Genomic DNA, 14,494 nt, shown 5'->3' on the forward strand with positions numbered 1-14,494 from the left:
TGACAAACCTTTAGAAACCAAAGAGAGAGTGTTATTGTGTTGCATGTCAGCAAAGGAGAAGTTTGTGCAGCTCCGGTGCAGCATGTGCAGTTAAAGTGGTCAAGTGGAGAGCTGTAGACCAATATAATTAAAATGAACAAGTGTAGCCTATGTGTGTTACATGTTTTTGTCATGAGTTGCTTTTGTTTTGTGTTTTGTTTGTTGTGTTCTATCTTATTTCTGGTTTTGTACTCTGGATTGTCCTTGTGTTTCTCCCCTGTTTTTTATTCTATGTTGGTTGTGTGATCTTTGTCTTGTGTTTTTCCCTCCTTGTTGATTGTTCTTACCTGTGCCTTGTTGGTCTGACCTGTGTCCTGTTACTCGTTACTCAGTGTGTATATAGTCTCTGTGTTTCCTCCCTTCTGTGTCAGATCATTGTCTACCCATTTGCATATTACTAGTGTTTCTGTGTTCCAGTGTTTCCAGTATTCTTGTCCACAGTAAGTTTTTGTTTATTAAATCAGTTTTATTTTAAGTCTGCATCTTGGGTCCTCTTCCTCTGTTTCTCCACACCGTGACAGTATTGAGTTAAACACAAAGGGGTTTCTGCCCTCGAGTCAGGATATCGTAAAAATGTAACAGGGTTGAGGAATTTGACAAATGCTGTCTCATAAACTGTCTACTACAACAACAACAGCAACAAATAAACCAGGGTGTGAATATACTCAAAAAGCATTACTTTACTAAAAACGATCATATCGTCTAACATAATACTACATTTTATTCCCTTATTTGAGCTGATTCATCAATATAAAACAAGATAGCTTTAACACTTTAGTGAGGAGTTTTAAATTGGTTATAAAACAGGCAAAGATGAATATTGATTCCTCTATGACTGTCAGAGGAAAGTTTCAGTGGTTCATTAAACCTGTAGTTATTTTATTCAGCTGTCATCCCTGCCGCAGGGTAGGTGTCAGACGAGGCAATTAATAATATGCTGCGGCAGGGGTGACAGCTGAATAAAATAACTACAGGTTTAATGGTTGCTCTTTAGACATTTAAAATAAAGAAGGAAAAGATATTTGACACTGAACACTGCTTACATGTACATGACAAGATTAACAAAGAGGTCATTTAAACAAACACATTTACAATTCATATTCTTGGAATAGATATGTAGATACTTATCTAGAAATGAATAATAAGCAATAATAAAATAACATTTATAAAAGGTTTGCTCACCACATCAATAAATGCACCAAAACAGTAAAATTGGTGTTAAATTGCTGCTTGATAAGAGCAAAAAACTGTTTTGTACCACAGGAAAGCTCGCTCTAGAATATAACATTTGGTCTGTATATAAGTATTTCAATAGAATATGCTTCCTGGTAGCCTTTGAAATCCCCAAATTTATGCATTCAGAAAGTTGTGTGCAGAGAAACCTTGAACCTAAACAAACAAACTCAGTCACATGTCAGACAGAAGTGTATTTGTGCATTTCTTAAGGTACTTACTCCAGAAAGCGGGTTATGTACTGGCGGCTGCAGCGTGACCACCTGGGCAGGGAAGTGCCGTACAGGAGCTGTGGAGACATGACGAAAGGTCGTTTCCCAATGGGTTCACAGTCATTACCGTTGCCATCATGCTGAATCCCAAAGCTGTGACATAAAAGCAAATCCAGCACAGAGAGAGGTTTAAGTGAGTGGGCACATTATTTCACAATTATTTCATGGTACATAAACAAATGCATGAGTCTGTCTATGGACAGCATGGAATGTACATACTTCAAGGACACATTTCAATTATCTTATTTGATGTGTGTGCAGCAGTGGAAAACACAATGTCAAGACAACCTGTGTGCAGCAGTGATAAAGGAAAACAAATGTAAATGCTGCTGTCAAACACGTGAGCATTAGCACTCCTCTGCTAATTGCACACAGCTGATGTTGAAAACCTGCTCCTTCACAGGCTGTGATTGCTTTGAGGATGCGGTACGCTCTTACAATGAAAGGAGCTCAGCAATAAGGATGTTTGCAGCAGAAAGCATTCGCCCTACGAAATGTTGCCTCTAATGCTAGCTAAATGCTGACATAAAAAGCTCATAAACAACCTCTCAGCACAGTGAAAAGCGCTTTTCAGGGTTTGATCTTTTATTAAGAAAGACATTTCAGGAAATTAATGAGGAGAAACTCAGGCCTTGCAGGCAATTTTAAAAACAGCTATTGCATAAACAAAATTGAGTTTTACATATTAAGTCTGTATTTTTCTGCAAGTTGAAAAGAAATAAATTGATTTATGCTTTATTGATGGATGGATTTGAGCTTGAAAGAAACATTGTTCAGGGTAATTCCACATTTTAATTCAAGAAAAGAAGAAGGTTGAATTACCAAACGAAGCCTATGTTAATTCAGTTTTTATTCATATCAGGGACATTCCTTATTTCAAACTAAATGGATTTTGATGTTACTTCTTTCTGATTCCATAACCCTCGATCAGACCTGACACAGACAGTAGCATATGCATCACAGATAGCATCAAAAACAGTAAATCCCACTGAATTCAGTTTTGCTCATGGATGATGTTGTGTAGTTGGCTCGTGGCACAGAAGTGTGGAAAAAAATATGGATCATTGTAAACAGAAAGACTTTGCAGGTTCAGCAAGCAATCAGAAGTAAAGAAGCTATTGGGTGAAGGCAGTCAGCAGCAACTCAACAAAAGCATTGTGCACCTCATGCCGTCAGATGTTTTCAATAGGCCCCAAGGCGAGCATGATCTAACACAGCATGCTGCTACAGCAGCACCAAAGGTCATGCTAGCTAAAGGTGGAAGCAAGAATGGCTAATTTTTTGTCGCGAAAGACTGCTTGAGGCTGTCAAGAGTAGTAAGAAATATCCATGGAAAAAGTGAATGAGTCATGCCTTTTGGATTTTAAATCCCTGGTTATATTTTATTGTAAGGCTCCAACCTGTGAATGGTATTCATTTATTTGAAGGTTTCTTTGCTTGTTTCTCAAAATGGGGTTACAGTGGGTCCAAAGTTAAGAGAGAAATATTTTTTTCCAGCATAATGTTACAATGTTACAATGCTACAATGTCATTTAGCAGACGCTTTTATCCAAAGCGATGTACATAAGAGAACAAGAACAACACAAGCAAAGATCTAGACAAGAGGAAACAAGATCAGTACGGGTAACAAAGTGCTTCAAGTCCATTTGGGTGCAGGTAGTGTCATATTTAAGTAACGCAATGACAGAATATGATACTTTTGGTCATGGTTTCATTAACTTACTACAACAAAAATACCTACAAATATTCTCAGATCTCTATCTGTCAGTTTAAGCGTCCGTTTTGGGGAAGGAGAGAGGTTTATTAGTATGAATATACAGTTTTAGTAAAACCATAAATCAAATACACATTTCTTTCTAGCACACTAAATTTAAACATCAAACCCAAATTGCTGTGGCACTGAGGTCTGAAAAGGGCCTAGTTCATATGTTTAATTTTTTCCCTCAGATTATGATCTGATGGTCAATATACCCACTAAATATTTATATTTATATCTTAACAAGATAAAACATTAGCTAAAGTAATTTGAAAAAATCTGCCATATTTTCTAAGGTTTATACATTAAAACGAATTCAAAAAGTTACAAACCTAAAAAATGAACCTCAGCCTTTATCTGCTATCTAAACTTGTGCTCCATGTTGCAACTATTGAAAGATTTAAAAAAGAAGCCGAGTTAAAAGAGGTCTTACCAAACCCACATATTTTCTCCCATAATCTTTTTACATGTGGATGCTGACAATAACTTCAATCCACCTTTGCAGCTACAGTGAATTCATTCTCTTCTCTTTTGAGAAAAGACAGCTTGGAAGCCTATATACACAGGGGACTCATATCACTCCAGCAACTGTTCATGCATTCAGCTACACCTGAAAGAACCCTGAATAAACAATATAACAAAGGACCAGCTGTCGACAGTACAAACAGATGTGGTGTAAAAGGAAGTAAAGAAGATTTCAGAGGTGGTATTTAAGAACCACAACAAAGACAAAGCTAATAACCACAGTGCTTTCTATTGACTGCAGTCACATCCAATTAGTGTAGGGAGCATGTGATTATAATTGCAGAGGCTGTGTTGATAAAACTGGTTCGATGGAGAAAAGGAGATTTACAAATAACTGTCAAAGCTAATTCCCCGGCAGAGGTTTGTCTGTTCAAGGTTGAACATGTGACTGTGTGCCATTCTTCTCCTCTACAGTGCACATCAGTTGCAGCCATGTGTGCAGTGTTGAGAATGATGTGGTGTTAGTGGCAATACAATTGCTCCTTATTTTTTATAACGCTCAAGCTATTAGAGTGTCACCATTCATATTAATTATGTTACTTGAAAATCAGGCCAATCTGTATAACGGAGAAATGCAACGATAGGAAGCATGCAGCAGCTTTGTTGCAGATTTTTCCTTCCTCGTAAAAACTTAAATGTTGAAAATTCTCTGAGAACTACCTTGAAGCCCACTCGAGCAGAGGAAGACGTTTTTTATCCAAGGCCATCCAAACTGTTAGCATTAAAACAGATCCGACTGTATAAGTGCTTCATATTTTAAAGGGCATGATCTAATAGAAAATGCCTTGAGATATCTCCTGTTGTGACTCGATGCTACTGAAATCAAACCAACGAGACAAATTAACGTGACAGAGTGATTGCTCTAAATGTAAAGCATTGTAATCTCTCTGTCTCAGATAACAAGCATGACATTTGCTGAGTGTTTTTCACTTCTCTGGGTAGACACAAAGGTAAAAATGGCACCTACTTCTCCACCCTTCTTTTATTTTCTCACACATTCTCCAACAAAATAAAGCACTGACCTCCGTAACAAAGAGGTTTGCAACCTTATCGAGGCTCGCATTATGTGTTTTCACTGGTTTGCTCGTACAAATGAAAAGCTGAAGCTTCAGGAACTTGGAGTACTTTCCAGTTAAATGGACCAAAGAAAATAAGCAAATAGAGAAAACTCATTACAGTTCTGTTGAAACACTTTAAATACCATTAAAAAATATATAAATATTGAGAAAAGTATTCTTTATCTGCTTGACTGCTGTCTTGAGATAACCTTTGAATATGATTTATGCTCCATTGTTCCTTTCTGAGAAAGCAAATCTGTTGTTGTTGGTTCAAAAGCTTTTTTTCCTTTGATTACTAAGGCTGTTCATTTGAGAGAAAAAAAACCTGTCTCAAGCACAAATGTCACAATTTGTTATCAAGAGGCTAAAAGAACAGTGATAAATCCCACTGCATGCTTATTATCTGGAGAAAATACAAACACCTTTGTTCGGATTTCTAGGATGGTGACTTTAACTATTGCGTTACTGCAAATTAAAATAATTGCAATCTTAATTTGACGGACAAGCAATAAATCAGAACCCCATCATGATAGAGTTCACTGTTTTAGACAGAAAGTCTTCTTTCTATTATTTGGTTCAACATTTTTCTGCTTTCATTGTTCTACAATCAATTCTTTTCCTCTGTTTGTGACCGATTTTTACACCAAAGAGAGGATAAGAGGACAAATGTGACTAAAAGGTAGACTCACACTGAAGCAAAGATGAAGAGTGAAAACAACACAATATCAGAAGAAAGGATAAAACAGGTGCTGATGAACTTTTTTAAAGATCCAATTAAATCCAATTGTCTTTGTAAAGCACGGTTAAATGCAAATATAAACTTAGGACCCTTTCCAGAAGAACCCATCATTAGTTTACTGTAGAACCAGACTCACTGGTCGAGTCGGGAAAGATGGATAGAGGGAAATCTTCCGTCGTCATCGCCATTATGCAAAAGCTCACTTGACTTAAATTATTTTGTGTATTCACCAAAAAAACCCCCAAAAAACTAAAATCCAGTCAAATCATTTTTCTGATAAGATTTCTCCACACACAGAACTGTTGTTCTGAGAGAATAATAATAAAATATGTGTGTGTGTGTGTGTGTGTGTGTGTGTGTGTGTCCTCTTGTGTGAAACCTTACTTGTGTCCAAGCTCGTGAGCCACAGTGAAGGCCAACGGGAGGCCGGTGTCCTCACTAATGCTGCAGCTGCGATGTGACTGACACATCCCCGCCACATGTGACAGACCCAGAGTCTCACAGGGCATGTTGATGGATGCACAGATGTCCTTCCTGTGAAAAGTAATGAAAAAAGATTAAGGAGACTGGAAAAATGAAATGAATTTAAGCAAGACCTCTGTCAGAGTGTGTTGATATAGCAGATACATGAATGAGTGCTGTTATACAGCACAATGTAAGAGAACTGGTCTCCTTGGATGCTTTCATAGTTATTTTAAAAAGAGGCAGGCACATCTGGCCATAGACTATCTGTCTGATAAATGTATAACTGTGACCATGAATTCATCAGACAAATATTTGCTGCTTTAATGTACTATAGTGACTTATCTCTAATTGTATGTATGGTTGCTCATTATTAATTAGAAACTTAGTTATCTGTGCTGCAGTGTGTCACAGTCCGTACACTCTTGAAAAGAAGATTTTAATTATATTTCTAAAATGTATATTCTTGGGCATTTTCTCCTTTTTTGATATAACAACTGAGGAAATGTGAGGAGGAGAGAGTGGGGGAAGACACACAAGTTGAACCAGCAACTGCTGCAACGAGGGCTTAAACTGCTAGGCCAATGGTGCCCCCAGAAGATTTTTTTAATCTCAATAAGCTGCTCCTGATTCAATAAATGGCACAATTAAAAAGATAGGGAAGACATGGTATTTCAGTACAGCATGCCACTGAAATAAGAAAAACAGGTTCTCATATTTTTTAATCGTATTACTCATACAGTCATGGTTGAAACAAGGTACAATTACTGTAAAAAAAGCCTTGTTTTCCTCTGACTGAAGTACGTTTGTGGTAGAGATGAAGTTTGTATAGATAGATTCCTCTCTTTTTAACTGACTAACTCTCTTGTGAGATAAGATTATGCACAGGTTAGGAAAGAAAAGACTCTTGAAAATAAGATTTTATTTACCTTGTGAGAAGAACAGCCACATCGTGGTGTAGCGAGTGTTCGTCTCCTTTCATGTTGAGCGTCTTCTGCCACTTACAGAAGCTGCTCAAGCTGTTGTCAGCGTGGTGTGTGATCTTTAAGTCATCCTGTTGGACACATGGCATATTAAGATGGAGGAAGGAAAAAATAAAGATAACAAGTCCATACAGTGAGGAAAAAATAACGATGATATTTGAAGAGAGAAGTAATCAAAAAAGTGTTCAGACAAACTAAACTTATCTGCTTTTAAATAGGTGCAGACTTTTATTTTTTTTTTATACTTTATTTTTTTGAACAGGCATAGTTAGACAGCACAGCTCAGTGAAACAGAAACAATAGGTCATCTATACATCTTAGTTATAATAGTGGAAATACAGTCAGTTCATACAGTAATGGCTTATTAATCCCTCAATGCTACGTACACAGTCCATTTTTCCCAGTAATGCAAACATTTTTCTGCTCTAAGGTTTAGTGAGTAGGTCATTCTTTCCATATGTTCAATACTAGACACGATTTCTATCCATTCAGTCTCTGTCGGAGGATTGGGTTGCAGCCACTTTCATGTCACGGCCTTTTTGCTGGCTGCTAATAAAATCTTTACCAAGTATTTATCCTTAACTGAGAGGTGGGCTGCGATGTTACCTAGATAAATTGATGAGAATGAGCAGTCAATCCCTGCTCCAAAAATGTTTTGTAATGCCTTAATTACTCACCCCCAATATGACTTGATTTTTGGGCAATTCCAAAATATGTGAAAGTGGTCTGCCAGCTGTTCTCCACACTTCCTCCAACACAGACCGTTTCCAGCCTCAGCTGTTTGTATACATTTTTTTTTTGGGGTTACAAAATACCTTAATACATTACGCCAACAGAAATCCCTCCAAAGACCTGAGCTGGTGGAAGTGGACTGCACAGAACATACATTTAGCCAATCCTCCTCAGAAATAACAAGTCCAGATTCTTTCTCAGGTGCAGACTTTTAGTAGCTCTTACTGCTTGTTATTCAGGCAAATTTAAGTAAAGATACACTTACATTTTCTTGTCCTTGTTTTTTAGCATATGATTTTCAGTTTCTGAGCACTGTAAATTCAAAGGCCTGTTTTCATAAGCACAAACACACATTTTTACCTCGTCCTTCTCCAGCAGGATGAGTCGGACAACCACAATGTTGATTGCATTTCCAATACTCGCATCACTAAAGAGACCCGCCACCTGCAAAAAAGAAAAAAAAGAACAACTTCAATATTAAGAGTTAGTGATTCCCACTTACATTAGGTAGATAAGCTGATACTAATAAGGTTGTTTCTAAAATATTAGACTTTGATACGCACTTCTCTATAAGATAAGTTTTTCTTAATGTTGTATTTGAGGATGAGGGACTCAATGTCAGCAGGTAGCTGCCATTTGTCATCCTTTGAGTTATAAACATCACTAAACTTTGAATCTGTTTATTTGAGTCATCAGTCGCTTCAAACTCTGTTTGTGCACAATGAGCATCAAAGGTGTGAAAAAAATGACCCCAAACACTAAAATAATCCCTTCTCCTTTGTTAAACAAAAGCAGCATCAAGCCTGATGGAAAACTGTTTAAATCACTGTTATAAAAATGGGAATATAAACAAGTCCAAGGCTGTGACTTGCATTTGAGCAGGTGGAACGAGGTGTCAAATCAGAGAAGTGTTTCATTAAAGGCAGGAGGTATTACGAGGGGGGTCGCTGGAGAGAAGGATTTACAGATGAGAAGTGAATAAGTAAGAATAAGTATTTCAATGCTTGGCTTAAGCTTACATGATGCTGTTATAAGGAGTAGTGAAGAAAGTTTGCTGCTCTAAAGTTTGGAGGATTTAAAGTCAAATGACTGCAACAAAACAATCCTAAAGAGCAAAACAGAGCCTCTCATTCTGTTGTTAAAGTAACAGCATCTATAAAAGGGCCTCTTCAGTCTGATAACAGCTAAGTTACCACAGAGTTTAAGAAGCAACAGCTGTGTGAAACTGGCCAGCTCCCTCACATTTTTATTGCTATTTGGCAGAGCATCCACACACTTTCTCTGCAGTGAAAGTTGTGTAACTGAAGCGCTTCAGACAGAAACCAACACAAAGGAGTTAATTCATCACCACTTCGTTTGAAGCGGTCGTCTCTACACTTACTTCTTTTTCTTCTTTTTTCCTCCCCTGTTTCTCTTGTGGATAAAAATAAAGCTGCAACTATTTTGAGCTTTTGATTTAATGCTTCCTCTTGATGCTGTAACAGTACATCTATGCACATTTTCAAAGGCTTAAATAGTAATTTTGGGGATTTCTACGTTCTTCCTTTACGTCCTGTTTATCTGTAAACAAGTGGTTATATTACAACCCAAAATACAATTCAATAAGTAAGCATAAGATCACCATGTGAAAGGAAGTCACAGGCTATTTTTATGAGGGCTTCTGAGATTGGCTGTCTGTGCTGTTGTGTGTGAATAAATCATACCACTGGGTGCGCACAGTGTATCAGAATATAAAAATATAACCACTTGTGAAGCTGACAACTTAAAGACAGAGCCTGTGATGAGACAATGGAGCAGCTGCTGGCTGAGGAAAATGCTCCCAATACTTATTGTTTGGACAAGGGTAAGAGGCTGTTTCCCTTGATGCTTTGCAAGATTATTTTTACAAAACTCAAGCATTTAGGGCTTTCAAGTTCAAAGCTGGAGTGTAAAGGAGTCCAGAAAAGGAGCATGAGAGGATGTGTGGAATAATGGCTGCTTCCTCTGTGTATTATTGTCTGTTAAGTCAGTTAATCTGAGGGCTTCTGTGTCAGTGAATTCCCTTTCCTGATATTTTGTCCTCTGATGGCACTCTCAGCAGCTGTGGTCGGGGCAGACATGACTGAGTTTTGGAGAAAACAATTATGTGCTAATCAATGTCAGACACAGAAGTCAGTTTATTTAACCTCAAAGTAGGAGGTAGTAATAACACTGGAGTCTCTGGAGTCACGCTTGAGACAAGATAGATGAAAAAGAGCTTAATCTATTCATTGTGTTACATTACGAGAGGATGGAAGAAGCTGCCGTTCAAAACAACTTCAAGGTGTTCAAATAAAGCGTAATTCTGTATTTAATAAGGATCAATGAGACTAATTTATTTCCATAACTGTTAATGTTTATTGCATGATTCAATGTCAATACTAATGCTAATAGTAAATAAATTGTGACGAGCTAAGCTAAACAGACATAACCTTTAGAAAATCAAACCATCACTCCATCCATCCAAAACCTGCAACAATTGGACTAAATTCTACTTTTGTGTACAAGTGAAGCATGTTTCTATGAGTTCTGTTTGTTAGTCAAACTTGTGAATGTATTTTCAGTTAGCTTGTATTGCATTTATTTGTATTTTTCATGTGTTTTCAGAGTATTGAGGAGGCTTTTTCATTACAGGTGTTCTGCACTGACCTCTCTTGGCCACTGTAGAAAAGGCTTTTGCATGTATTCTAAATATAAAATAATAAAGATCCTCACTGAGGAGAGGAGATGGGTTTAAATCTTGTGCTTTGGCAATTAGAGGGTTAGCAAACCGGAGCATAAAAATGCTAAACTCGGCTAATCGGGGGGAAATAACTAGTCTGTCTCGGTCAAGAGGAAAGAAAATCTTGCCATCAGCACTTTTTAAGGTTCTTTCCCTTTATATGTAACATCGTGTTTGCTTTAATCCCATTGGGAAATAGGTCAATGTTCTTATTTCTGCTCAATTAATATTCAAAACAAGATGTAATGTGTGAATTTGACAATTTAAGAGTGTGTTAGTGGTCATATTATTGGACCCTGGACCACTACAGGCCAGCTGTTTTCTCTGGCTGTCAGACTTAGTGCTAAGCTAGGATTAAGTGTCTGCACAGAGGGGCATCAGTCCTTCTCATCTAACTCTCAGCAGTGGAGCCAATGAGATTTGTCTTAGTATTTTAAATTGTTTTGGAAAATTCTGTGTCTTGGTAAGTGTATTGAGGGTCAAATGGTTTCATGTCTGATGAGTCAGACAGCATAAATCTCAATATATGGGAATGTCATGTTACCGTAATGCCTAATGTCACACACTCACAATGTTCATGACAGCCAGGACGTAGCTCTCCACAGCTCTGCTCCCGTGATGCTCCACCATTTTCGGGTCGGCCACAACCAGCGTTTCCACCCACTTCTCTTCACTGACTGAACGTTGACGAATCCTCTTTCTTCTCCTCTGCTGCCGGTGCTCCCATCGCTCCCGCTCTCTCTCAATGTCTTCAAGACTTTGATGGGAATCTGGAGGTGGGAGGCAAAAAAATTAATGAAAACCTTGCTGATGCATGTTGTGCAAACAAAAGCTATGACTTTTCCCTTTCCACACATACACTCTTGTGCTTCAAGCTGTTTTCTTACATCAAGGTCTGCACCTCCTCATGGCCTCTCTGCTTTACATATTCTCAATGTTTGTAGATAAAGACCAAGCTGCCACTGTATGTTTCATTTAAATGCTTAAATGATAAAAGATATAGGATTCACTTTACCTCACAATGTAACCAACCTCAATGTTAGATCATGTTTACCCACTTTGAGCAGTAACGCAGATCCAAAGTTTTATAATTCTGTTTTTGAAGCAGCAACACTCCCAGAATAACCTTTTTTTGTCATTTAGTCTCATGAATAACCTGCAATTTCACCTTAAAGGTCCTTTACAGTGGTATTTTTAGCTGTTTACAATAGGTCATAGTTTTCTTTTCAGCAAAGTTTTGAAATCAGTTGCATCACAGTTTCAGTCTCTGGAGGGTCTGCAGCCTCTCAGTGTCCTAGCAGTGATCTGAGTTTGCAGGGATGCTCTGATAATGAGGCCCTGAGCTGGTGCAGGGTAAAGACCAGTACTGATGGATGCAGAGCCGAAAAAACACCAAAGAAACTCCAGAAGAACCCACGTCATTACAGTACAAATACAATTCAGAATCTGACCTGGACAGGAAGAGTCAACAGTTTTTTTTTTATGCTACTCTTACTGTCGTACCTTTTACATGTAAAATTATTTGGTCAGCCCTCACTGCTGAAGCAGTCGGAGGTGAAGTGGTTGGCACAAACACACAAATTAGCTCTAACTGGAGCTGGCACACATCATTAAAATAGAAAGCAACCACTGTTAGATTTGTCCCTCTGGTGCTGGGCAAAATATAGACATTTATGTTGGTTTTTGCAACCAACAACAGAGCAGCTGGTGTATCTGGCTCTAACCTTCGACATCTTCACTCTGCAACACCGAAGTAAAACCACAACAGTGTAGGAGGAAGTGGAATTGCTCATGGAGTTGGAGTGGTTTTGCATGTATGCCTACGCCAAATCCTTTTGTTACGTCACCACAGCAGCTGATTCAAATCACCATGAAGAAGCTATGTCTTCCCAGCAGGCAGGTTAAAGGGCTTTTCACTTCCACATTATCAGGGTTGCTAGGCTGAAGGATGACTAAAGTAAACATGTATAGAAGCAAGGGAAACAAGTTTTTTATTGTATGTGACCTGTTATACATTTCTGAGTAATCATCCTCCTCCTGTCTGTGTGTGTTCATGATGATACAGGAACACATCAATTTCCTGTTGTTGTTGTTTTCCTTTAATGAGAATGATAATATGATTTATTTTGTTGTGTTGCTTTAAAAGAACACATGAGTTGGGCAAGTGTTGGATAATATAGTGGGTTATAGGCGTGGTTATTTTGTGTTTAACATCAGTATAATGAAAAGCAAAGTAAAAGTTGCTGTTTAAACTAACACTTTAGATCAATATTGCGAACTTTAGGGTGCTGGTTTAGCTGTACAGAGGCTACAGTCTTTGAAAGAGGTTCAAATCTGACCGTCAGCTCTAATGTTGCAGGTTATCTCTTACTCTCTCTCATCCCATTTGTTCCCCAATCTTAGACCTGGTCAGCTTCACATAATATAAAGATCATTTGACAAATTAAAGTAGCACATATTGGAGTCTCTTCTTGCACTTACAGACAAATTAATGTTAAGAAAAAAACAACATAAACCTCCCAACCTTTGAACCTCACTCCAATCTGTCAGTGTTCTTCAGTTGATGCACATTATTTCCCACCCTTTTTATCATGTTAGAAGCTTCTGCATCAGTCACGTCTCTCCATTCATTTATTCACACTTTATTTTGTCACCCATCTATGTGAGTCAATAAGGGTTTTTGCTCTCCTTCATGTTACCACTGTTGTTGCCATCACCCATCAAACTGTCCACCTATCATCTTCCTATCTATCATGGTTTGGTATCTACACTGATACTACACATCAGCAGGTGTCCACCTGAAAATAAGGGTCTATTATCAAAGCATGATTGATTCTTCAAAATGTGTTAAAACTACCACACAAACACAGCCTATTCCGTCGTTGTCATTTTATTCTAAGTGACTCACCAGAAAAGGAAGAGCAGATTCATATTCATGCACTCAAACTCAAACACACTTTGATCTCTACTGGATGCTCAATTTGCTTTCAGGGTCACTTTGGCTTTCTCAGAATTTGAAGTAGCTGATTTATGCGCTGGTCTATTTCAATACTTTTATCTCTTTAACCTCTGCACATTATTATATCTGCAGATTATTACACAGGGGCTGACTCATGAGGAGGAAGAAGACTTGAATTTGATCAGTCACCTTTTTTTGTTCCAATTATTTGTGGTGTTTTTCTGGATAAGAATTAGCATAATGCAGACTACTTATCAATTCTCAGGTAATGTATCTGACCGAATGCAATTACCTGATTTCAAGTAATGAATAACAAATGCATTAGTTTTAGTCTTTGCTAAACTTTTCAAGTGTAATTTAGTGTGTGCGGTGAGGAGAGAGTGACTTACTTTGAACTCCACAGGTACCGTTGACAGCTTGTTTCCCTGAGTCCGGCCGCGTGATTGGACTCGAGGAGGGAAGGGACGCATGGCGTTTGTAGATAGCGTGGGCTTGGGGTGCTGAGGTCTCAGCACTTGACTTCTCCAAAGGCTGAATAAAGAACTCTTCATCAGACAACTTGAACAGTCCTGTCTGAAGAAAAACAAGGGCTGTTAGCAAACTTTTAATAATGATCAGCACAGAGGACGTGTTGAGATGCTGGGCTGGCTAGATATGAAAAAAAATGTACTTTTTCATAATATGTATAAACATCTTTTTGTTTTACAGAAGAGCCACATTTACATACATCATTAAGATACATTTGGAGCAATAATGCCCTTAAAATTTTGTGTTCAGTGTTCTGAAATGTGAGTATTTTCTTCTTTCCTGAGTCTTAAAGAGGAAAAAAAGATTACTTTAAGATTTGGGGCTGATGGTGGGGAAGAAAACAGAAATCTAATGATGTTCTTTTTTACTTTTTTCTAATGATGTCACTTGGTCTACCAAGAAAATAACCAGCCTCTTCATTTTTAACTAAAATAACCATCAGCTGCATCTATACACCAATATATACCC

At 37.9% G+C, this 14,494-nt stretch overlaps 1 protein-coding gene across 1 annotated transcript in view; it reads right to left on the reverse strand.

Moving 5' to 3' along the window:
* The window catches only part of LOC117810826 (A disintegrin and metalloproteinase with thrombospondin motifs 7), a 78,261-nt gene that overhangs the window by 53,222 nt on the left and 10,545 nt on the right, over positions 1-14,494 (reverse strand). Inside the window, exons 3-8 of the mRNA XM_034680806.1 lie at positions 13,888-14,071; positions 11,110-11,309; positions 8,160-8,243; positions 7,014-7,138; positions 6,007-6,156; positions 1,494-1,637 (exon numbers count right to left, since the gene is read on the reverse strand). Coding sequence (XP_034536697.1) covers positions 1,494-1,637; positions 6,007-6,156; positions 7,014-7,138; positions 8,160-8,243; positions 11,110-11,309; positions 13,888-14,071 — 887 coding nt within the window. The remainder of the gene's footprint in view (positions 1-1,493; positions 1,638-6,006; positions 6,157-7,013; positions 7,139-8,159; positions 8,244-11,109; positions 11,310-13,887; positions 14,072-14,494) is intronic.

This window comes from Notolabrus celidotus, chromosome 3 (genome assembly GCF_009762535.1).
Source record: "Notolabrus celidotus isolate fNotCel1 chromosome 3, fNotCel1.pri, whole genome shotgun sequence".
In the NCBI taxonomy this organism is placed as follows: Eukaryota; Metazoa; Chordata; class Actinopteri; order Labriformes; family Labridae; genus Notolabrus; species Notolabrus celidotus.